Source organism: Neodiprion pinetum, chromosome 4 (assembly GCF_021155775.2).
Source record: "Neodiprion pinetum isolate iyNeoPine1 chromosome 4, iyNeoPine1.2, whole genome shotgun sequence".
NCBI classification, from domain to species: Eukaryota; Metazoa; Arthropoda; class Insecta; order Hymenoptera; family Diprionidae; genus Neodiprion; species Neodiprion pinetum.
Genome location: NC_060235.2, coordinates 7,365,817 through 7,392,231, shown reverse-complemented (window position 1 = coordinate 7,392,231; position 26,415 = coordinate 7,365,817). Strand labels below are relative to the sequence as shown.

The window sequence follows — 26,415 nt, the reverse complement described above, 5'->3', positions numbered from 1 at the left end:
AAAAAATACTCGTACGAAAGATTCCACGCGATTTTTAGTCGTACGGGTTGCATATTCCATCCGTTTCCAAATCCTTGACTTTTAGAATTCTTGCGATCATAGGCATGTTTAAAATATTTAATGTACATTGAAAAACGCACAAGAAAAAAAAAATTCTATTCACCTGATTAATATTCAACGTAAGCTTAATCTTATCTGATCCAAAATATATACGTGTTAATCTTTCTTTATTTGCTCAGATTGTTTTGATTTGAATTCAATAAATTTATTCGCAAAAATACACAATTGTACTTTTATGTAACTAGTAATTAAGTAGGCAAAAGTTAACAATTTAACACTTAAGAAATTCAAGTCGATGCAAAAGACGTAAATTATTCAAACGGTTAGTTTTAACATGTGACAAATGTATCTCGAGCTCGGAAATGTTAAGAAAAGCGTTTTAAGCACCGTTCCAACATCGTCCATGGCAATGTATAAGAAATCCAGCGCACAACAAAAACATTGAAAAGCAACGACGATGTAATTTTCAGGGGCGATTGAGACCGGAGATAAAACAAATTGAAATTAATCGGCGGTTTTATCTTGGGAATATTTTAGCGTAGCATGAGGAAAGCGTTTGGTCTTATTGCAGGACGAAGGAGAGAGAAAGAAAGCAATTGCGCACGTTTTGCGTCAAGTCTGGTATACATGTATACATATACATGTATACAAATACACGGACATTATCAAGTACGTAGAGCTACCAAGAAACGCGTTGTAAAATACAGGGCGGACCTCGCGAGCCTTTATCATGCAAAGAAGGTTATCGCATTAGCGACCTCTGTAACAATGGATTCTTGAAACCCCAACTCGGCTCCTTCATCGAGTATACGTAGAGGTATAACCGTGGCTTGTTAAAGTAATAACTCTAATTATACAGACCGTTTCGAATACACCTTCTCTCACCTTTTCCAATGGGCGCTAGGTACCATCTACAAGCTCGCGTATATCGTTGCCTCTATCTCTCGGATATATTATATCTTATATCCAGGTAACAGAGACTAAATTGAGTGAGAAAAAATGAGACGAAGGATAAAAGAAATCGAGAAAAGGAAAGAGAGGAAAGGGGGGGGGGGGGCGGGGGGAGAGGACGGAAGGTGATAATGATGTGGATCTCGCTCGATTCATCTAGCTACGCTAATTAGGGATTGATATTACATGCGTTGGCCACTAATTGCGGCAGCCCGATCTTCGGATATGCGAGAACAACTTGGCGCGGTTCAATTTTAAGTGGTATAATACAAAAGTTCTCTGGCACATTCTCATTTCGAACAATTATTCGCCGGCTGGAATCACTCGATCATTTTTACATTTTTACAGTGCAATGCAATGCGTGTAAGATGAACGTTACGATTCGTGGGTCAGTTTTCACTAAGGATAATTGCGACGAAATTGTCGGTTTTAAAGTTTTTTTACAAAAATTTATGCAAAACAAACTAAACCGTGTAGTTTTCTCAGTTTCTTTGTATTGAACCTCAAGTTTGTTGAGATTGACATAGAACCACCAATTGCGACAGACAGAGATCAATACTGTAGGAAAACATTGATTGAAGAAGTATCGATTGATTTTCCATGAAAATTGCAATCGAATCAGACAAGTCCCCTTCGTTATTTTTGTCAACCGCCGATGTAATCATCGCGTCTTATTTACCATTGATGTATCTTACTGGATTGAACGTATAAATGAACTCATCTTCACTGATTTGCTTTTCCCTTTAACGAGGATCGCGCCGAACTGAGGAAATCATGATTTCGTTTTGTTCAACTGTCTACATATTTGTTATTTTAAAATCTAGCGATTCACGCTTTTTTCGATTTTGAAATTAGATTTCAATGATAAGTTAAGCGAAATCCCGAAAATGCTAAAAATGTTACGTTCAATGTTTGAAGAAAAAACGTAACGTCAACTTGGATGAGTAAATTTCAATATCAGAGTAATTTAAATAGCGAAAAAATGTTACTAGATGTAGTAATATCATAGAGATTGGTGAATAAATTTCTGTCGCGGTGTATTTTGAACAAATCCAAAAACGGATAAAAATTTCTTGACTGCTGTAAAAAAAAACCTACTTCAAACTTCATAAGGATATATTTTGCTTTCAAGAGTAAATAGTGAACTATTATTCACTACTAGTTTACTTGTGTGAATTTAAAACAAACGTATACACATTTGACAAACCGATAAAAAATCTCCTACTCCAAGATCAAGCAAATTAGAATTACATAAATATACGCTAAACTACAAAGTAACGAAAATGGGGTCAGTAGTGTAAATATAATATCAAAACGCCTGATCTTCAGAGTTCTACAAATTTTGACATGGTCGATAACTGGAGGTATGTACACCTGGGGACAATGAATCTGAGATGGTTCATTTTTTACACTAGACAGTTATGTTGGCAACACAGAAAAACCTGCACAGTCGGCCGAGCGCGAAACTAACTCAATCTCAATGAACTTAACATAACCAATGACCGTCGAATCTAGCCTAAGAATACCGCGGGGATAATGACTTGTTGGATTGACACGTATTTTAAGGTTAGATTCGACGGTCATGGATTATGTTACGTTTATTGAGATTGAGTTAGTTTCGCACTCGGCTGACTGTGGCGCTGTAGCTTTTTCTGTATTGCCAACGTAACTGCCTAGTGTAAAAAAGTAACCGTCTCAGATTCATTGCCGCCAAATGTACATGGTAAAATATCAGGTCGCATGAGTAAAGAAGGTTATTTGTTCCCTTGGGGTACATAAATATTTACATTTTTCCGCTTATTAGACAATTTTCGCATCCAACGTTATGCCGAAAACGAAAATTACGATTTATCATTCAGACCATCGCTGCAGTTTGTATTTAGCGAAATCATTATACCCGCGCCATTAGGCTTAAGCTTCTGACTTTCGTACCTACTGTAGTATACTACAAATGAATCCATAATTTGACAAGCCTGACAAATCATTTATCCGCATCGCCAGTACGTGTAATATATCAGACGTTCGGTAGGTTCGTACGCATAATGTACGTACCAACCACTACATGTAGTCACAAGACTGTGCAATCCGGTCTTGAGAAAAGCGAGTCGTAAGGATGGTCCTGGTATTGTGAGGGTAATAAGCATGCGGTAACCCACAAATGATTCTTTTACTGCCGTTCGCAGTTCGCTACTCGATATAATTTATTATTTTATGGTCCTTTTTCAACCCTTTTCCCGCTCCCCCAAAGAATACCTAACAGGGAGTGAGAACCGGGCTGGTTCGACTCGGAACTCCGCCACGCAACCCTAGAAAACGGACTGCCGCACTGCCCGGGAGACAAATGAACTGCGAAACAAAAGACGAACCGACGGTTTTTCGGCATCAGAGGCGTGGCGTGACGGTATTAAGCCACCCTCTTCTTCGAGAATCGTTCTCCTCGTGTTATGTGCCATTGACGCGGTGTAAACTACCGGAGTTTGGTTTGTTGGAATCCAGTCCGACTGTTTGTTTCTACTCATATTTCCGAGCTAAAGTGAACTGCAACTTCGTTCTCGCGTAAAGTTACACTTTGCACTTTGGAATGCGATGTACATACGTTTGGAAACTTGTCACCTGTAAGAGTAATTCTATATCTTCTGAAAAGGTTTGTAACCAAAGATTGAAAAGCACGTGTAGGACATATGACTGGAATCGTTTTTCCAAGATGAGCGGATGACATTCCAAAGAATCAAGTCCTCTACCAGGTGTAAAAAAATTATCATTACCTTGTCTACACTTTTCAGTAGCTGAGTAATTGCAATGTCGGTCGTTTTTGGGACCTCACTTTTCACTTGTCACAGTGTCACTGTAGCGATGAAAAAATGTCAAGGAGAAACACGATCTTGATGCACAATGCGCGGTGAAACGTCTCGAATGTTGGTACGGACACTGAACTACTTTAGTTAGGCGCAAAACAAAACTTGACCACGAACTTTAGGCGAACGAAGATGTTGCCGCAACCGCGACGCCGAGGATACTGAACGGGATATCGATATTCGAATTCAATGTTTACCTATTTCTGTTGAAGTTCACCCGAGCACCTCGTACGTGTTTACGTGTACGAACTTGTGGCGAATTCGAGTTTATAGGGTGCTCAATTAATAGCGAGATGATTCAAGTGGGCAAAAACGGTGTCGTGGAAGAAAAATGTGTGAACGGGCCTACATTTTTTCCAACTTCCGATTGACTGATATTTTGAAAACTGGAGATCTTTAAGGTCGTTGATTGCAATCTGATATTGAAATTGGAAGGTCTAGATGTTAATGGATTTGAATCAAAATTCACAGCCGAGTATTTCTGAGGTCGCTGATCACGAGTCTAAAATCAAAACTTATAAATACAAAATCGCTAACTTTCTAGACTCGCTATTTTCAATTTTTCGGATTTCAACTCAAGACAAGATTAGATCCGCCCTTTTGAACTCTCAAATTTTTATTTCAAATTTGTAATAAACGACTTTGTGAGTTTCCGAATCGCAAATGTAGAGTAAGAGAACTTGTAACACGTCCCAAACGGGTAAACGGTTCTGTTATTTACTCATAATTTGCTGCTCTCATTTTTCGTGCACGAAACCGCTACGTAGTTATTTACAAGAAAAATTCTAACAGGTATTTGGAATATTTAGCTATAGACTGCAAACCAGTCAACAGATTATTGCCCATGTCTTAGATTCTAATTTCTCATTCTATATTCATTTCAATTTTGATTAGTCCAATTCTAGCGATGATCGCATTCAAGTTGAAGCGGAAGAAAAACAGAACATTTTATCTCCGAAAACACGAAATACATATCGTATTAAAAAATTTCTTCTCGTTCACGTTGTTCAACATTTTACAACACGTCGATATCGTAATTGCTAATCCTATAGAGTATGAGTGTTTTTTAATGAAAGCCACGCAAAGCGACAAGATCTCAGGTAAGAAGTTCAGATCAAGTAATTATCTTGACAATGATCTTTCGTTCTGTAACCACTGTAAATTTTTATCCCGTGCTAACTGTGCCAACCTAGGTGTGTCGCTACAATATTATCGGAATGTCGAAGGTCTTGCTAGTATATGATTGTATTCTATCTTCCATGTGAGTCGATCACACGATTACAATCACTCCGAAGAAGTGTATAAACAAACGAGGAGTAAAATCGCGTAACTTACACGATGCCCGGATTTGTTACGGGAACTCTCAAATGCCGGTTTCCACCTATCCTACAAATGAATCAGCAATAAGAAACGAAAAAATAGTTCAAGTCGGAAATTGAGTGTAAGAAAAATTTGATAAAAAATATTCATAGATTTTTCATATATTTGATTGCGACGATTGTATATAAAAAATAATGAGGGTGAAAGTATTGAGAAAAATGTGAGCACAATGTTCCCACAATAACAACTAGAAAGAAAAAAAAACTGAGCCTCCTTAAATTTCCAACCGTGGTTTATTGGTACAGTCCTTGCATAATTATATATTTTCACTTTTTGCTATAATCAGAAAATATATTTCGTTGAAAACTGACATATGAAAATTAGTTTTGTAGCTCTAAGTATAGAAAATCTGGTAGGTGTTCCCATATATTTTGGATATAGTAACTTGTGCTGCATTGCCTGTAACTGTTGTGATAATTGGATGACGGTGTGTCAATAAATTGTTTAAAAAAGTGCAATGTAGTTAAACTAAAAGAATAGAATAACGTTTTAATAATCAGAAACTGTAGTGTACGTTTAAAACAACAATCGCATCGAATAGTTACACACGTGGAACATTGTCCAGTAGTTTGCAAAGGCATTTAAATCTTGTTACAACGATACTGGTTATTATTATTATTATTTTTAATATAATTTCCTGATAACTATACAACAAAATGGGAACACCTCTGGCCAATGTGAGTATTTCTAATCTCGCAGAGAGCATATTACGCGTGCAATAACACTCTTTGGCATTACGCTACAGGCATTATCCGAATTTGTTCGTTCGGCACAAAACAGCAATTGCATGTGCCTATAATTAACCGATAATCGGTGCGAGGGACGATGCCGTATTATAAGTATGTGTTTAGACGGGAGGCTGCGGACGAAGGAAGTCTACCGAAGGACTCTTTTGCCAGTGTATTAAAATTGACGAAAAAGATTCTGCTCTTCGCGTCTCTTACGAACGAAACCGAGTGCAGATGCAGGACTATAATCAGAGAGACAGTGGTACAAACCGCAGAGGCCTCGGTTTAATATTACTGTCATTTCAAGACGAAATGCGGACGACTGAAGACCCGGTCGAAATTGTTACTCGAAAAATTAAATGGACGAAATCGTCCTGTTATTAGGGACCATTACAAACGATCAGACGGAACCTGGTGCCCGTGCAAGCTCTCTCTGAAGCTTCTCCGTCGCAAGGGGGCGAGCTTTTTCCAACCCCGTATGCTGGTCCTTCGATCATCCTGCTCCTTAAACGCGATCGAAGATGAGCGTAGGGTTTACCCTCGGCTATCAAGTTACACCTCCGACTATCGAGATGACGCGATATGCGATTGAAACTTAACGGTAAGTGACACTTGAATGGAAGAAAAAGTTAATTTGAACTAATAACTCGTCTGCAAAGTCATGGGAAAATTTTAGTATGCTTGAACAACAGCGTGAAGAACAAGATTTACTGTAAACAAATTTTGGGCTGTTCGGTGATTCAACCTTTATCGCAATCTATTACATGCAATTAATGGTTCGTTGCTGTTGATGAAATGTTTTATTTTTTATCTGACTGAAGGTGGTTGATTTGAAATAGCTGGCATATTAATAACAAAATTGACGATCAGATCACAATTTGTTAAGCAGACTGTTTAACAGAAATTGGAACGAAGCTACGAAAATTACCTTAATAATCCAAAAATATATAACATTGGAATTATGAACAAAGATTTTATTTTAAATCGATCAAAAATGGTTGAAAATCGAAACAGATTCGTTCGATTTTACTCTGCGATGGCTGATTTTATTCGCATACTATTTTCTAGAAAGATATAATAAGAGATTTTTTTTCTCACCAACATGGTAAAAAAAAAAAAATATTTTAGTAAATTTATAGAAAATTGTATTTTGAATAAAATGAGCCGTCTTGGAGTGAAATTAACAAGACTCTCCCAGGTTTTCAACCATTTTGAAACCGTTTGAAACAAGGCAGCGATATCTAAACTTTAGCTTGAAATCTCAGTATTTCCAACATTCGTATTTTTAAAGAGATCTTCGTAGCTTTATACGAATATAATAATTTGAAAAATAAACAATATACGGATGGTGTGTCGTAATAAAATTGACAAAAAATATCGACTCTTAACTGATCAGCTTCTCAAAACTTATTTCTCTACAATGACATTTTTTTTTTTTTATGTTATATATAATTACATTCGGCTCATGAACAATTTCGTCGATATTTAAGCAGCTGGCAACCGTATACAGAGTGAATTACTAACGACTGAATGGTTTAATGCGCATGCGCTGAAATTAGAGAAAAAGAGCAGTTCTTTTGTCAAGACAACCAACATTTTTAAGGTTAGATACACGACAGTGACCTGTCATCTGAATTTATGAATGTTGGCCGCCCTGACTAAACAACTGCTATTGCTCTTGTATTTCAGCGCATGCGCATTAAACCATCCAATCGTTAGCAATTCGCTCCGTATAATCACAATAGTTCCGAGAGGTTATTTTTTGTTCCTAAAAGCCAAGAAATTTTCGTTTCGAATTACCAGTGAAAATGGTGCAGCAGCTGCAACGGAAAACCCCGTCAATTACGCATAATGGAAGATGCGTACCTGCCTGTATTCTATAATCTGCAGTGTGTGGGAGAGACTCAATTCCCGTTTCTCTCTTTCTCTCTCAGCCGGCCTCTCGCCGAGTTTCGAGTAATGAATTGTGTTTCATTTCAATTGCTCCGAAACGTGTAATTTCGCTCTCAGCCCGCCTAATTAGGCGGAGACATCTGTAGCCAGGGATTCTCAACCGTAATTGCGATTAATAATAGCGGAGGTTTCGTAATGGTGAAGTAACGAAAATCTCCTTCGAGGACCTTCCTTCTCCCCGATCCGATGCGAGTGTAGGTTCGACTCGATCTCTAGCCGAGGCACGTCCTCGCTCAGGCTCTCTATAATTTCATACTAATCTTCGCCATGCCGACAGGTCATATTATCCGATGTCTATTGTATCATAATCTTTCTATCTAGCCTCAACGACCGCGTCCATACGAGCCGCGCACACCGTCGTGAATATATCAGCGTCGCCTCGCTCCGCGTCTAATTCGACCAATACTCACATCCAGAGACCAGAATCGGTCAGCCGTAATGGTTAAACGCTATTCCACGAGCCGAGATCAGTCTCGAAATCTTCATCCTCAAATTCAATTCGGGTATTCTATAATTTGACACACCGTTAAGTCCGTTCCATCGATGCGCGGTCAAACGGGGAACCGAACAAAGAGCGCAAGTTCCACTTTCGAAACATGGTTTCTATACAACTCTGCATCGCAAGCTCTGCACTTATGTATAGAGAGACTGTGGAACCCACTTTTCTTGTTTGAAAATTTTGTAGCATTACTCGAGACGTGGTAATTATTGGTTCAAATTGTCTCGCAGGAAAAGTGAACCTCTGATGAGTTGGTAAGGTGATTTGAAACGAGAACATTACTTGAGCTCAGTGAATTTCCTGCAGAATTGACGGATAATGTCGCAGCAAGAAAGTGACCAAGTGTTCGGTTTACGAGAAAATTTACAAAAAGTGTGAAAAGTTACTAGCTACCAAGTCCAATCCCGAATTTTTAAGTTTCACACCTTGATCGCCTTTTTGAGATTCCATCCACGGTGATGTCAACTTTCCAATCAAAAGTATTCGGCAATTTTGTTATACCGCGATTCCGATTATCGTAAGAAATAACAGTTCGTTCGGTAAATTCACTTAGATCAATAATTACGAAGAGTCGAGATGAATCGTGTGGGAAAGATTGAACAACTTTACGTGGAAACGATTCATACATAGTTCACGATCCCTCGAAGGACTCTTTTGAACAACGATCTTTGGTCGAGAGAAAAAAGAAACGGCAGCAAAAACGCCCAAAAATTCATTCAAATTTAGACAAACTGGCTTCCAAGAAAGTTCAAACTGAACGTCAAATTGCCCGATAGAAGCTGCTTCCTCCAAATTGTCGAATCACCATCGAATTCCGGAATTTCAAGGAGGACCGCGCGTACCTCGCTACCGTTTTTGAGATACCAGGTAGGACAGCGGTTCGAGTCGGAGAAATCCTTTATTTAGTCAACAAGGTGGTAGAACCCCGGGGAGCCAAAGATCGAGCGTATTGTCGGAGGAGCCACTCCCTCGAGGACAATTTGCAGGCCCATTAGCGGTCGGCTTCGCATTGAGCTTTCGATAATGCGTCGAGCAAGCTGCGCCGTGACTGCGGCTACTTTGTGCGGTACAACCAGCACAGTTTACGGGACCCAGGGGAGATTTTCCCGGTCAAATTACAATTTCTTCACGATTCGAGCCGCCCTAGGTGCAGTCTGTACCTCCGTCTACGCAAACTGTGAAGCTTCTTCGCTACTTCGTCAAGAAACTCACATTACCCCTCATCGCGCTTTAACTCGCTTGACGGGTAAACATACCAAGCAAATTTGATACAGGTACCAATTATACCTCGCTGATCATGAATTTCTATCCTTGAAAACGGCGCAACTCTAAATCGAGTGAATATTTCACTCCAATCAACTCAAATTTAGAGTGATTTGATTCACTCGAAGCGTTTAGGTTGGAAAAACTCACTCTTAAAGAGTGGATAATCAGAAGATCATGCGAGTTGCGCAATTTTCACTCCAAGGAAATTCAGAGTGAACGATGCTTCGATATTATACCAGTCTTTGCCAACCGAGGCAGGAAATTATTACTCGACATCTTTACAGCGGACAGATAGCTGCACGCGGATAAATGATAGCAATTTTTTCGTCCAAATCGAAGAGCGTGAATTTGTTCGTTCAAAGATTGGTTCACGGACGTCGCTAGACTATGACGGGGGGGGGGGTGATCCTCTTTAACCGTAATCATTGGCGACACCTCGACACTTCTCCCGATAGGGTTTTAGACGTAGTTCAGATGTGGTTTGGAAGAGGTGCAGCAACGTACATGTGTATATCTATAATGTACGGCTGGTATAACATGTACAGGCAAGGCTGTCCGGACTAGTTGGAAAGGCGCGAGCCAGCCATCAACGCTTGAGAAGCGACGATCTGGAGATGAGAGGAAAGAGGAGATGAGAGAAGAGTAGAGGGGAGTGGAGGGGAGATCTTCTCCCGATCACGGTTTCTTTCCTGCAGAGATCAACGCCGCGGAGGCTCGTGTTCTCGCGTTACCCTTCTGCAGGATGTCTCCTCCGGTTTGTCCCGGCGGCTTACGCGCCTGGTCGCACCCGAATTCGGGCATATCAAGCACGGACACCTTCCAACGAGATTCCCCGGTCGGCGATACTCGGAGCGATCCCGATCCGGCCTCATACTCGTTCAAATTACAAACGACGTTGCATGTTCGATCGAACTTTGTCGTCGTCCTGATCGCGGACTCCTCTCCTCGTCGTCTAGATTTATACGAATCGACTGGTCTGCGGTCACGGTTTCCACCCTCCGTGTACGCAGACGAACACAGACTCACCGCGTTTATACCGCACTCGTGTGTTTTGTTTAATGTGATAATTTGCCAGTTCGGTTCGGCGGGATCGATTCCCCCGTCCGGTCGCGATATCCATTACCCATCGTTCTTTTCATCATTGTCAATTCGCTCCGTGATATCCCTGAGAAACCTAAACCTGTACGCATGATCACTGAGCGGCTCTGTTACTCGATGCCTATAGAATTTATCTAATTATATGAACAAGAGTGGACAGCATTCGATCGATTCTTTATTCCATATATACCCTCCGGGTACTTACTGCCGACAGATCACGTTTCACACACCGGTATACCTGTCGTATCGTGCTGCACACCTTACATGCTGTTAAATAGTTTTAAATTCCAAAACGTATAACCTACTCAGACATGGAACACCTGCATTCGTCCGCGGAACTCGACCGTAGCCTGTAATTGGCAAAACGGTAACGAAAAAAGTGACTAAAATCATAACGGAAGTATCAAAATGTCCAGATAATGTCGGATGCATTAAGGATTTAGTCCTAAGTCGTTATCAATATAAAATCAGGACGAGAGAACACATGTAAAAATTTTCAAATCAACTTTACGTTCGAATGGTACAATTTCATCAATGATATACTCAACTTTTTTCATACTCCAAGACCCAGAAAGTAAGCATACCCATGATGCTGCCATTCTTGACGAACACTGCAGTTTGGAAACACGATGTATTATCAAAATGGAAAGTTTTCAGATACCTCACACGATTCCGTACAACGTTGAACAAGTCCTTGGGAACGATGAAATCGTGCAGTGATAGTCTTTGAAGATGTGACCCCTGAGCCATGGCCGAAATTGCGATGCACAAAAGCAAGTACATTACAACAAGCTGGGATGTAGTTGTAGTGAATAAGTATGAGGAGGTATGTAGTATGTATAAAAAGTATAGAGTGTAATGGAAAAAATTATGGTCGACGAGCAACGAATCGAAGCCTCTTACGGAGTTCCTTAAACGCATCCCAGCGGAAGAGAACTTGCGGACCGCCCACGTTGGCAACCCGATATCCGAGACGCGAGACCCGACCCAAGTGATGATCTTAATGTCTAATTGACCGTACGACGTGGAGTGCGTTGATCTTCGACGATCCGTGGCATCTGAAGCACCTTAGGGTAATCGTCCTGGACGTGGGACACTTCTATACCCCAAAGCTGCATGTGTCGTGTCAATATATCGATCGGTGCATCGGGACCCGCGGACCTTTCTCGCTATCCCTATTTAATAATGCGTGAAATAATAAACATCCCTTCCCACCAAACCTCGCGCACGCGTCCTAACGAATATTCCAAGAACACCGTCGAGATTAACTGGTCGAGAATTCAAGCAGAGGTGAATCACGAGTAGATATGGCCTACTATAAACAAGCTTTCTTCGTGTCTGAAGAAATGGTCTGGTTCTTTGGTAATCTTGAAAGGAATGAGCGGATATTTACGTCATGCTCAACTTGACAATAAACTGCGGATCAGTATTATAGTTGAAACGGTGCTGGATTATAAAATTTTTCTGATATCGATACTTTGCAGAAGCATGTGAATATCCCAAATCCAATTGAGGATGTTCGGGTGAGATATGAACAGGAAAATATGAATTGAAGAGGATTGCTGTAAAACCAGCAAAGTTACCGACAGTGATGTACGGATCATGATCTCAAATAAAAAGCGTGTCGAACTCTCGTTGGCTAATTTCATACTTAAATTATCATGACTATTCCAAGTCCTCGAGTATTTTAATGTCCCTGACAGTAAGATCGATCTTCACGCTGGTCTTTTCGTGTGCAGACTGCTCGGTATCTGGTCAAGAGATGTACAAGGTATGCGTAGAGCCGGCGGTGAAATTTTTGCGGTAACGCAAATTTGAGGTACACGGAGGCCGCCGAACAAACCTCGGTCAGCCACAACCTTCGAATCGACGGGATCGGTGCGGTTCTAGTCATCGTCGGGCAAGAGGCAAGAGGCAATCTTATTGAGCAAACAAAAGAGTGCCACGGCGAGAGAAGAAAAAAAGGGAAATAGAAAAAGCGAGAAACGGAGGGGATCAATGAGAAGAAGAAGCAGAAGAAGAAGAAGAAGAAGAAGAAGGAGAAGAAGAAGGAGACGAAGTATCGGGACGGAGGCGGAAGAGAGAAATAAAAATGAAGTTGGAAGAAAAGCGGGAGGCGGAGGAAGCCGGCAACATTGATCGAACCTTTGTCGGTCGTGGCAGAGAGATATTTCAGTAGCAATCATATCAGTAATTCCTCGGCTGATTGTCCATGACCGCAGCAATGCCTGGGCTCACCACGGATGGGTAACCCTCTGAACGAATATTATTCATATACCTTATTTGGCCAATGATACCTTCTAATAGCTAAGTCCTGCCGTGTAACAAGAAAGAGAGAGAAGGAGGGGACGAGCGTGAGCCGCAAAAACGACGGATAAGGATAAGCGATCCAATCAACCGGCTAGCTATAATATCATACGAGATTGCCTGGAATTCGACCGTTGAAGTTTTGCTACCGTATTCCCGTCACTCCTGTACGTGAGCAAGAGATCCATGGCTTCATATTCGCTTCTCGAAATACTCACGCACCTCCGTTTCTGTCTACCAGAGAGTACCTTGTACCTATGCCTGTCGGGAAGCGATGGGTACAGAAGTTTTTTAAAATGATAACGGTACAAACATTAAGTCAAGACTGAAGCGCCTTGAAAATAGACAACATTTCAATTCAGCTTTACAACTTTGCTAATTCACAATTCATTCGAGCAAATTTGACTTTTAGGAAGTTTTTGCAACGAGTGCCAAAAGAAGAGTCTAGTCAGTTCCTCATTCGGTCGTGATTTTGTTTTCTTATCAGAGTATAAGATCTTTGTGAGTATGAAACATGATGGACACCGTATACGTAACACGGAACCGCAGAGTCTCGAAACGTAGGTCAATCCTTTTCATGCACAATCGACTTTGGTGACGTTCAGCCGAAGAGCGTCACCCTCTGTAATGAGCTTATGGATATGCAGGTACCGATCTCCAGGCGCTTGTCACTCGAGGAAGAAATTCTTTCGATCTCAAAACGCGTAACGACGGTAATCCCGGCTCTGAAGTCGGACCATCAATTACTACAGTCAAATATAAAACTACTTAAAGTCATTAAGTATCAGTGAACTGAAAATGTGATGTCTGAGTAATTATGAGTTGCCTTCACGAGTGGACGGAGATCCATTTGTTCATGCTGAGCTCAAGTCCATTTCTTGTCTCTTACTTACTACAATATCTGCAATTTGAAATTTTTGAGAAAATTTTCCGCCTTGAAGATATTCATGCTTAAATTAATGGAATAACAGTGTGGGTACAACGTGTACCATGATTAGTGTGATGGTTAGCTGAGAAAATAGGAACGAGGAACTTACTCAGCTTAGTCATTTAGTCGACTGGCACTCTTTCATGACTTGGAAATGTTCAGGGTACGGTACCTACTCTCGACACGAAACGTCACATCAGATTAAATCCAGCGATTCGGTCGAGTCTTGGGAGAGGACGGTAGAGACAGATTTTTGTGAAGGATGACGAGGGGGGCGTCCAACCAGGAGGCGTGATACATACGCGACGACGGTTGATATCGAGTGGCGTTATAAAACGGCATGATAAATGCAAGGTAAACGAATATAACACCGAGAACCGCAGCGTCTTCTGTAACAGTTAAGACGACTGGCGGTTTCGTTGGTTTCCTGCGATTGGTGCCTGATGTAGGCGATTCCGATCAACCGGAGATGCTGGCCAACTAGCTCCGCGCGTATGTTCACGCGTTGGACACTGCTGGGTGCTGAGGACATACAACGTGGCCGTGTGTGCTCCGTTGACAAGGCACGGCAACACATGATACATATGGGAACGTAGAGAGTCTGCGGTTTGAAGCCCGTAGCGTGTGCTCGACGGTGTCGAGTGACTTATGTGACCGGAGCTCACGAATCTTTACAAAGCATAAGCGAACTTGCGTAAGCGTTATCTATCAGAGCGAAATGGATCGCATGTACTCTTGGCCGATGGTTACGGTTGATCCGTCGCTTGGCGTTCAACGCTACCTTTCAGGACCGTTCCTCATGAGTGACAAGTTTTTCTTAATATACGATCAGTATGAACATAGTTACGTTGTTTGATGCGAGAGTTAACATAATGACTTTGGCTACCACTCGGATGAGATATGATAAATGGATCATACCGACGATAAGGATTGTTAACTTAATGTTCAACGCTTTTGTGGCTCTTTTTTTTTGGAATTCTTTCACATTGAGAGTTTCACCTCGGACATGAAGTTTCAGTGTATTTGATTGTAAGTGCTACTTTATATCTATTGCTAAACGAATATTTCATTGTAACCTTAAATGTTACCTTTATCAATAATAAAAATTATTTATAGTTTTTCTGATGAGTCAAATTTCTGACTTTCATTCATTACGACCTTTGACACCGAGAATTCTACGCATTATTTTGTTCCTCTGATAATGAAATAGAATTTTGAGTGCCAATCACGATCTGATAATGATGAAATATGATCTATGCGCATTATTTGAAAAACGTACCAACACTTTGTGGAATGTCCTGTCAAAATGTTGTAACTACTTGAATTGTTCGGTTATAATCTTCGCACTTCTGATTGACCGTTACCTCGTTTTTCTTTTAAAAATTAACATCATTTATCATCGATTACTCGCAATATTTTACTTCCAAGTCTGCTGAGAAGCTAACAGCTTGATTTGCAAACTGCAGAAAAATTGCATTACTTCAAAATTTATATGAAAAAATGTCCAACGATATCAAAAGATACGATTACAGTACAATCTGCAGCTCGTCCTTTTAACAGTTACGCTCAAAAGAAACGCAAAACGATGCGGAAGGTTTGAATTCTATCATCATCAACGATCTAAGCAGACGTGAGATTATCCGCAAGCGACATCGTGAGCGTAATTATCGATAATCATTGTAAATCGATAATCCGATTAATTGTTGGGCTGACAATGAGGATCGATAAGCGATCGGGTTATTACAACCGGTTGCTCCATTGATTTTTATCAACAAATATCAATACACGTAGATCGCGCATGCGCTATGTAGATGCAGCATGCCTTTCCACAAGACGATGTAATCTGATCAATTATTGAGAATAAAGAAGTCAACTGGCACGATCGTAACCTACATGCACGTGTACAACATACCTGCAATTCGGAATGCAACGGTGATATACTACACATTAATTGAAATAATAATAACAATGAACGGTGCATTGCCTGCTGTATAAAGGCTGCAAAGGCGATTGAGAGACGTGAGGGGAGGGCAAGTTTTGCGGAGAGGTCTGCAATTCAGATAATTTCCCACAATGGGAATCATCAGGGATCTTGAGCCTCGGCAAATCATTATTGTCATTACCTACCTCGCTATGGATTGTTATTATCATTATTATTGGTATTGTATAGCATCCGGTTGAAGTGACGTTGGAATAAAGTACTCGCGTATAAGGCATTCCGACGTGATTCGTTATCAAATCCCGTACGGTCATTCGATTGCACAATTTGGTTGGAGAGAAGAACGAAAATAAACATTGCAAAAGAGGGTGCAGAAAGACAGTCGCTTACGATTGTTTACAAAAGTATATCCAGGCATATGATGAGAATGTGTTTCTTCAAAACTCCATGAACGATACTTGTAATTGACATTTAAGATCGAACGTGGAGCTGTATATAAAAAGTGAATGCACAAGTGGAAATCAACAAGAAATCTCATTACCTTATTCCAAAACCTCATCATGTGATAAACAAAAATCAAATATTATTTTCTGCTAGTATTGATTGACGTGGCTCTAAAAGAATTTGATATTGTGACCTGGTCGGAATGTTTCACAAAATTACATATTTTTCATTACTGTCGGTACATTCGGCAACGACTTATGAAATTTCAAAGAGCAAAAAAAGTTTTGCCCACGTTATTTCCATAAGATACAGAGGATTCGAATTTTCATAGAATTTTTTTTTTTTTTTTTCTCTTCATCAATTTGAAAACGTTTAAGCTCCCGGGAAGATAAAAATTGTAAAACAACCCTATTAAGGACCACCCCGATCAGAATACAGAGAGAAAAAAAAGCTCCTGAATTTGCTTACAAGTTTAGTTACACAGGTGCAAGTTTCGAACCCGGCGGAACAGTGATGAAAATCCTTGATGAACACGCAACGCGGTGTATAAGAGAGTCCGGAATCGAGGCGCTCCGAATCTTTCGGTAGCGCATCAAGCAGGCACTCGGGAGCGGACGGTTAATGAAGGTAATTAAGTTTTTTATGCACCTCAGGACGCCCTGGCATCGCTTCAATCCCCAGCGATCCTCTCTCGCCTCCCTGCGATCCTTCATCCGGCCTGGAATGATCGATGCCCCGCCACTCCCAGCCGGTGAATGTGTCAGACGCTATTAAGACAATTCCACCAAATAGTCGAACATGCGCCCTGGAAGTCGAGAAGAATAGTGAAAAATTATACCATCCGAGAATTTCTTCCTCCGTTACAAAGTGCAGCTAGTTTCGATTCGTCCTTTGATCGCTTCTTTTAAACACTTTCGATAAGAAATAAAATTGAAAAAGTAAAATATTCACGCCTCGGCACGTGCAAAAAATCGGGGACAATCGATTAAAATAATGCGGTTGCAAATTATCGCTTTTATTGCAGTAAATTACAATTTTTTTTTCAATAAAAACAAGACAGAATAATATTTTTTTGCAACATTTGAACGGCAAGTTTGGCAAATTCAACAAATTCTTTTTTTGAGGTTGTGTATTTGGGTTTTTAAAAAGTTTTTGCAACTTTGAAGCTTCGGCTTTTTGGAAATCAAAGGTTTTTTTTTGAAAGACAACATGTCTCGGTACAGAATCCTTAATCTAATGTTTATAACTTTTAGAGGTATGCAATTATATGATATAGCGTTTGCCATTTCGAAGATACAGAATAACTGAAAAATTTTTCAGATTCGTCGACGCAAGAAATTTATAAGAAGATAAAAAATAGATTGAGATTCTCTTGGGTAAAATTATTTCTCAAACGTTTATTATGATTGGCCGATTTTTTTTTTTTTTGTCATCTTCCGAAAAAACGACCAGATTTTAAACTGTCTCTTCAACGATTATATTAATAGAAGTTCATAATTTTGAAACCAAAAACTCTCGAGCAATATTTTCTTTTATGTTATAAACTTAAAGTTAAACTGGCTAATTATTATATTCGGCAGACGGTTCGGAAAATATTTTCCAAGTTCTACGCTAAGAAAAAATTTCATTCCTCTTTGCACGTTCCTAAAAATCGCAGACATGCGACCGAACTCTCAAGTTTCTATAAATTGGATTCATTTTGATTTTACGATTTTCCTAAACGTTTGCATTACATAAGAATTGCAAACAGAGTGGCGAAAATTTTGCACAAATAAAATTTCCCGACTTTTCTCGTGAAAAAAAAAATCAGAATTCCTTGATTTTTTCCCACGAAACTTGAGTAACGTTGAACACTTTTTATGACCAAAAGCTCCATAAGTTGCGCACCTCGAATCTACAAATTTGTATCTAAAAAACCCACAGTATTGTCTTATTTCTTACAAATAATTCGAAACCGAACAATACAATTTCCGAAAGTTAGCTCAACCGAATTTACGAAGCATAGCTAAAGTTTGAAAACAAAATTTACAAAAAAAAAGTACGTTTTTTTTTTTTTTTTTCTACAATTCCATAGACCTTGCCTCACTTTTCCTCATAGACGAAATTCCCCGACCAATCCAAAATCTGTCGCCACCCCAAAAAAAGTCGAAACACCGATATAACAGAGCGATTTCTCAGGTAAAATTTTCCCGCGTTCGAGCCACTCTCCAAGCCGCAATTACAAGGCGGAAAAATAATTCGCCGTCAGCGGGGTTCGTCATTTCGCATAAACGACGAATGCGTGTGTGCGCGCAGAGAGTAAATGGATTCGAACGCGGCATTCGGTGCAATCTGCAACGTTCTGTGCGGATGCGCCCTGGGAGATACAATGGCTCCTAATGACTGCCGCGCCGCCAAAGATGTTTGTTTGATTTTATTTTATTTCCCCGCAGCGTGAGTACTTTCCTCCCTCCCTCCCCCCCCCCCCCTCCCCTCACTTGTAGGAATACGCATTAATTGTCAGCAGGAGCTTAGACACTTGGAACGAGTCGCGTCGTCTCCTCGGTCTTCGCCACTCCGGGACTAATGCATCGGGTATATATATATAAACCAGATACCCGCTATAATACGCCACGGGTGTATAAATATATAATATATAAAGGGTACGGTAACAACTATACGCGATTATTAGCCCGGGGATGATCGAGCGGTTCGTCCTTATAATCGAATACCTTGGAAAATGCGGAGGAATAGATAATTGGGACGATTATCTCTTTCCACGCGCGTCACGTGTCTCTGTGTAATTATTTCATAATTAGTACACCGATGGACATTCCGTCATGAGGGTAATTGTTTCGAATACTATTGACACGAATGTGAAACTTTGCATTATAGATCGGTTGGAATTATCGTTGTCTCGAAGTTTACCCCGTCAGCTCGCAACGCTCGCGTCGGAGGAAACTATTGCTTTTTTAAAAAAAAAGGGGATCAATTTTTAGACGCTTTTTTTTTTGAAGATTTTCTCCAGGAAACACAACGTTTTGTTGTAGATAAGAAAATTGATAAAATAATTGTTTCAAAATAGAGAATAAAAAAAAGTAATTTCACAAAATATACTTGTAATTACGAAATCTCGATTTTAATTTAGTCAATTTAATGAAATAACACTTTTTTTCGTGGTGTTATCAAAATATTTCATACCCTATGGGAGATTCGACTAAATTTCTTCGTAAGGTTCACTAAATCTATTCGGTAGATGAAGATTAGTCAAATTTACGAAATAATGAGAGCTACTGATTGATTACCGCAATAAAATAATACGTTACATCGTAGATCTACAAAAAAAAAAAACAATCATTTTTTAATCTTCAGAAAATGATTTCACTGTGTAAATTTATGCAGCGAAATCTCTGGGATTTTTGTGCCGAACATTATCTGAGACGTCACTTAATCATTATGTTTTCTGTGTACCAAAAAATCAACAAAACTTTTTGCTTGTGTGATAACAGTATTTGGTGGGATGATTATTAACCCTGAAATTTTTATTCCAGGACCAAATTTTGATTTTGTTTTGCAATTTTGCATTGTTTTTGCAATTTTTCACCCACCCTACGGACCCACCAAAACAAGCGATCAATAATCACGAATAAAGCATCCTCCTGAGAAGTACCGAAATGATAAAAAAGATTCCTCTGCGGGGAATAAAATTTGTTAGTTGGAAGATGGTGTTTAAGACGTCGTTATTCACTCCCTCCGTTTCACCTCGACTCTTTTCTTCAGCGCCCGGATACAAATGAGCTTTGAACAGACGGAGGTCAGGGCGGTGCTTTTGAAGGTCTTTGACGTTCGGGAGCCGGAGGTCAGTCGTGGCTATTCACGGTAGCACCCCGAAACCACGACCTCCACTCACTCCGAGTTACTGCCCCGTACTCACCTCCGTTCATCTTCGTCCTGGCGAGGATCCAACGAATGAGGATGGACAGAAGGCGGCGCGGGAAGAGTTAATAGCCGTCTTAATTATACGCGTATCTATCCGAAACTTCGGTGAGGATTTTTCCCTACGTCGATTTTACTCGGCTCCCTCATTCCGAAGTTATGAAAAATCAGGAAATCAACAATTCGAGTCAATCTCACGCGCAGACTTTACTATTGGCATATTTTTTTGATACAAACAAATTACATTTTTCGATGACAAAGTTTTCGCTAAGAATCGCTTTTACCGACCCGGGAGAAAAATTTTTTTTACGATCAAATAAATTTATATGAAATTACGTCTGAAGTTTGACCTGATAAAGTTGTACAAAATTATACGCATATAATTTCACATCATTTGGCACAATTTTATCTAACTTGGCAAAGAACTGTGAGTTTGATATAATTTTACGTGATTTCATAAATTTGGATAAAATATTACGTAGTTACATATGAATATATGAAATTGGATTGTCAATTTCGTGGAAATTTTATCGGATTATATAAAAACATTTTTTCCCAGGTACACTGAGAAAACTTTCGTTTGTTATAGTAACTAGAAAAATTCAGTAAAACTAGTATCGTTAAAAAACTGTTCGAATATTGTTGGACTTACGAAAAACGAGGTACGCGTAACCATTTCGCGCTGTCGTCGATCCTTTTTTGGTAATTGCAACGCAAAATCAGTTTGTTCGATTTACTCTACTTTTTTAGTTAAACAAGGCTTTAACGTCAATTTATCGTTGCACAAACGATCAATTTTCGCAACAGTTACAAGAAAATATAGCAACAGTGATCGTAATGAGAAAGAATAGTGACGGATACTAAACTTTCCGGTAACAGCTAGAAAACTAATTTTCATTTTCTACCTAGAACTGTATTTTTCGATTGTGGTAAGAAATGAAAATAGTTAAAAACTAGGCGGTAACCGAAACTAAAAATTCCTCTCAGCGTATGTAAGAACGATTATCGATTTGCTATAAAATATTGAAAGAACTTATCAGACAGGTAATTGTTAAAAGTGGGAATGATTATTTCCGGGACGAATCGTGAGCTATAAATGGAAAGTTTTGGCTTGTATTAGGTATATATAAGGTATAATGGGTGAATAGTGGTAAATTGTAACAATAGGCCTGACAAAGGCCATTGTGGTTTCATATAATATTGATTAATTACAATCTGGAAGCCACGTATATAATCTACGGGGCGTCCCGCCGCCTGCAGCCTCGCCTCTGACTTCAACCGCGGCGTAATTATCAAAGCGAACTCATTAGTTATCGACATTTTTTTAATTCTGTGAGAGCAAAAACTCGCTCCCGTATATCGACACTTTTACGCCCCATCCGCGGTTAACGACTTTCCCGCTCTCGCTTGACTGGGAAAAATTTTTATTCGTTATTTTATTTGCTGGGAAATTCTAGTGAAACGGTTATCGTATGGAGGTTATAACGATTTGAACATCATCGGTATTATTTCAGGGAAATTCGATACAAGTGGATATTTAGTGCGATTATGGTTGTCAGTACTAAATTAAGCTTTAACATCAATTTAATATTGCACAGACGTTAAATTGTTGCAGGAAAGAAATAGTACGAGTTAGAAATGGTACAGAAAAATATTAACACGTGGCAATTTTTTTACTTTCAGATACAAAACACATTTTTATTTTTTAACCTGAATTGCATTTTTTCGTTATGGTTGGGAATGAAAATAGTTAAACACTGCGTAGTAACCATATAAAGAAATTTTTCATCGATATTCGTTCCATATTATGCGGACATTCATTTTTTACATCCTTTTACACAGCGTAGATTAAAATTGGCTCGATTTTCAAGAAGGTGTCATTTTCTTAGTGAAAATTTGAGTATCAATTTCCGGTAGAGAATTGAATTTTGATGATCTTCATAGAATTCTGGTTTTAAAACTGAAGATTATAATAATCGATTTACAATTGTGATTTAAGAACGATTTGTAGAAACAAAGTGCTTAAATATATTTATTTTCGAACACAAATTTGTACATTTGGTGTTTACGTAACGATTTTTTGACTCGTTTCGAAAATACTGAAAATTTTTTGCTCTCAAGAAAATCGAATCATTGCATAAATTGAAGTAATCTGACATTTTGCGATTTAATTTAAGAAATACCAAGTCGCAAAGTATTTTCAAAGCATTGTAATAAAATTTTCGACATCACCGCTGAGAAAAATTTATCTATAACTGTTGACAAACGTATATTCGGATATGGCAAAATAAAACTTTCGTTATCATCGTCAAACTTTAGTTGAACGAAATATGATTTATTAACTATCAATAAATTTCTATCGATCATTATTTGGCTCAACTAAAATTTAATGTTAATAACAGAAAATTTATTTCGCCGTATTCAAGCACACGTTTGTTAACAGTAAATAAACTCTTTCTTCGGTGCATATTGTGAAATTTTTCACGAAAGTGTCTGAGAAAAAATCTGAGTTTCAAATTTCAGTCAATTCGGAAATTCGAATTTCAGATTGTATGCGAGCTTTCAAAAACTCTATCCTAAAATTTGTCGAGTCTTGAGAGCTTTTGAATTGACCAAAATTCAGCGATTCCTGCTTCGGCAATTTTTCGGTCAGAATAAACCGAGTCTCCAGTGTCGCTTCGTGAATATTTGAACGTTGAAACATTAGTATATCGAAATTCAAGGAACATCAACGCGGCCGCAAATTACAGCTCCGCGTCACAGAAAGTACAAAACGTATATCTGTAAATCGTGGCTGTATAGCTTAGACACGAAGGTTGTAGGCGCGATAGCTTCACTTTAAAACAATGCTAATGTACGGTTAATATACCGTTAAAGTTAACGTACTGAATGGCAATTCTAAACCCCTTTTAGGGAGTATAATAGAAAAGTTATCGACTCGGGTGGAGGATGGCAGGGTTCAGCACAATGACGACGGAGTTGTAATTAATAGTCTCCGTCAAGTGGCACTCTATTCGATCCGAGATGGCGTCATCGAGGGGTTGATACGAAGCCAATTTCAGGCTGGGAGGAAATTCGCTCGGCCATAATTGAGAAAATTCATTTCTATATTGTTCGAAATTGCGTTTTTTTCAACAGCGGAGGAAAGAGTCTGGTAAGGTGTTAAAAATTACGTAGAAATCTGGCGAATTGACACGAAGAATGAGAAAGATCCGGTCGTTGGATGTAGGAAAGGAAAATATTTTATTAATTCAGGCATTCTTGATCAAAGGCGAGTATCAGCGAGTTGTTGTAGGTACGATATTGAGGAAGTAAAGGGCGGGTCAAAAGTGCCGGGCAATTGATGTAAGGTGGATTTGACTCGACCCGCTCTGGGGAACGGTAATTAATTAAGTTTGACTCAACACCCGAATTGCCAAGGCTTAAGTTAATTAATTGTAACTTGGCCCTTTCCGGAGGCAAAATGGAGTTTGCGAAAATTTGTCACCTTTTAAAACTGATCGATCCTTGCCTTTCGATGCACCCTGAAAAGGCTCCTCCTTCCCTTCGTTCGTTCGCCTTTCGCCTCGCCGCCGCGTGTTCTCAATGGGAAAATAATTAATTACCGACCTTTGAGAAAAAAAAAAGGAAGTTATTGTAATCACCCCGAAAATGAAAAGTTGAGTTTTTACTAGGTCTCCACGTTTTCAAGTTAGGGAATCACCTCCAATCATTTTCGGATGGAAGTCTATGCGTTTATACGTATGTATGTACACTTGGGGACAATGAATCAGAGACGGCTAATTTTTTCCACCAGACAGTTATGTTGGCAACGCAGAGAAACCTGCAGCGCCACAGTCGGCCGAGCGCGAAACAAACTCAATCTCAATAAACGTAACATGACCCATGACCGTCGAATCTAACCTCAAAATACGTTTCAATCCAACAAGTCATTATCCCCGCAGTATTTTAAGGTTAGATTCGACGATCATGGGTTATGTTACGTTTATTGAGATTGAGTTCGTTTCGCGCTTGACCGACTGTGGCGCTACAGGTTTCTCTGCGTTGCCAACATAACTGTCTAGTGGAAAAAATTAGCCGTCTCTGATTCATAGTCCCCAAGTGTACGTATGTGGTCAACTTTTTTATCCGACGATATCTCGGGAACGAGTTGCCGGATTTCAATGATTTTGGTCTCAACCGACTCGCGTTTTCCAAACTTGAAACTGATTATAATTTAGCTTTCATCGGTTCGGTACTTTTACGATTATTTGAATAATGAGAAAATTCCAGAAAATCAAACAAAAATTATGATATCTTTAGAATGGTTCTATGGATTTGCGTGAAAATTCGTATTGTAAGGTTTTTTGGGTAGCTAATCACGAATCTGAGGTGAAATGCACGAAATTTTAATTTTACGTACTCAATAAGATGATGAAAAAAAAAATAAGAACATTTCGATTTTGATGAAAATTGGTACTCGGCGGTTTGTTGGGTGGCTGATCACGAATCTGAAGTCAGATTGCGAGATCCAAAATGGCGAATCCAATATGGCAGGAAAAAATCTAATTCACTTAACTAGTAGTGTAAAAAAAGAGATGAAGTAACCTATTTGTAACAATTTGAAAATAAGGAAACAACGATGTTCATCGGAATGATTTCTCAAGTTAATGTTGAGATTTTTCGTTTCAACTGTTCCAGAATTTTGGGCTAGAACATGTAACAGGACCAGTAAACAGACGAACTATAATCACAACCGACTCAAAATAGCAAAAATTTGAAGATAGATAAATCGATCAAACAACGAAAAATGAATTTTTTGATGACAAAAAAATGATGAGCAAAAAATTTCTTTCGATAAAAAATGAAAATCAACGAAAGTGAAATCTCTGAAAGATGGCAAAAATTTGACGACATTTCGAGGCGTCGTATACTGAGAGAAATTTTTAATTTCGGTTACCGCTCAGTCCTTAACTATTTTCATTTTTTACCACAATCGAAAACTTTCTCATTACGATCACTCTTACTATATTTTCTCGTAACTGTTGCTAAAATTTAATTCTCGTGCAACAATAAATTGATGTTAAAGCCTTATTTAACTAAAAAAAGTACAATAAACCTCGGAAACTAATTTTGCGTTCCAATAACCAAAAAAGGATCGACGATAGCGCAAAATGGTTACGCCTACCTCGTTTTTCGTAATGCCAACAATATTCAAACAGTTTTTTTACCGATACCTCTTATACTCAATTTTTCTAGTTACCGTAACAAATGAAATTTTTCTCAATGTATTGAAACAAATACACCAGGTATGCACGCGTGAATGAATCTGGGGAGTTGCTTGGCACGAGGAAATAACGAATGAAATACCCGGTTTCGCATAAGTTATAAAATTATACCTGCAGCGGTGGAATTAGCGTGAGAATATCAGTGTGGTTATAGTTACGAGCCAGAGTATTAACGTCGGTTAACTCGGCCAATTACTTCCGGCCTCGTCGCGCAAATTAGTCGGCGATCATTCACTTGCCAATTTTGCAATACAGCCGCGTTAATTGTAAATTACATACGCGCATTATACCTGCTTCGATCAGCTCGCTTCAATTTCATTCGAGACCTCGAATTACCGGTTTTATACGCAGCGCGAATCGATTACGAAATTTTTTAGCGATTCTCGTCGAGCGTTGAACATTATTACACGTTTCAATTCATCGTTCGCAAATCGATAATTGACGGGGATTCGAATGATTCATTTTCACCTTGTTAAGTATGTCAATTAAGCTACGAGTAATATTTTTTTTTCGACGATTGAATATTTTCGTTGACATAAGTCAAATTTAACACGATTAATGTTGTTTTTTTTTCGTTTTTTTTTTTTCATCAATGTTTAATCTCACTTTTAAATTCAATGTGAAAATGTTTGTCAGGTTCAATTCGTCGTGAATGTTGATTCATATATCTTTCGATATCAGAAATGTGAAATTTCAGCAAGTATTGTAAAAGACAGTGTTCGGTGATTTCTATGGTGTACAAGAGGTTGGATCCAATTGACTGGAATTTAGGAATAGTTTTAAAATTATATCCACGTAACGAACGAACAATTTCAATTTCCAATT

General features: G+C 39.1%; 1 protein-coding gene across 1 annotated transcript in view; it reads right to left on the bottom strand.

Moving 5' to 3' along the window:
* Positions 1–17,205, bottom strand: part of LOC124216330 (uncharacterized) — a 154,364-nt gene extending 137,159 nt beyond the window's left edge. Inside the window, exon 1 of the mRNA XM_046620724.2 lies at positions 17,057–17,205. Coding sequence (XP_046476680.1) covers positions 17,057–17,074 — 18 coding nt within the window. The 5' untranslated portion in view covers positions 17,075–17,205. The remainder of the gene's footprint in view (positions 1–17,056) is intronic.
* Positions 17,206–26,415: the final 9,210 nt, after the last annotated feature.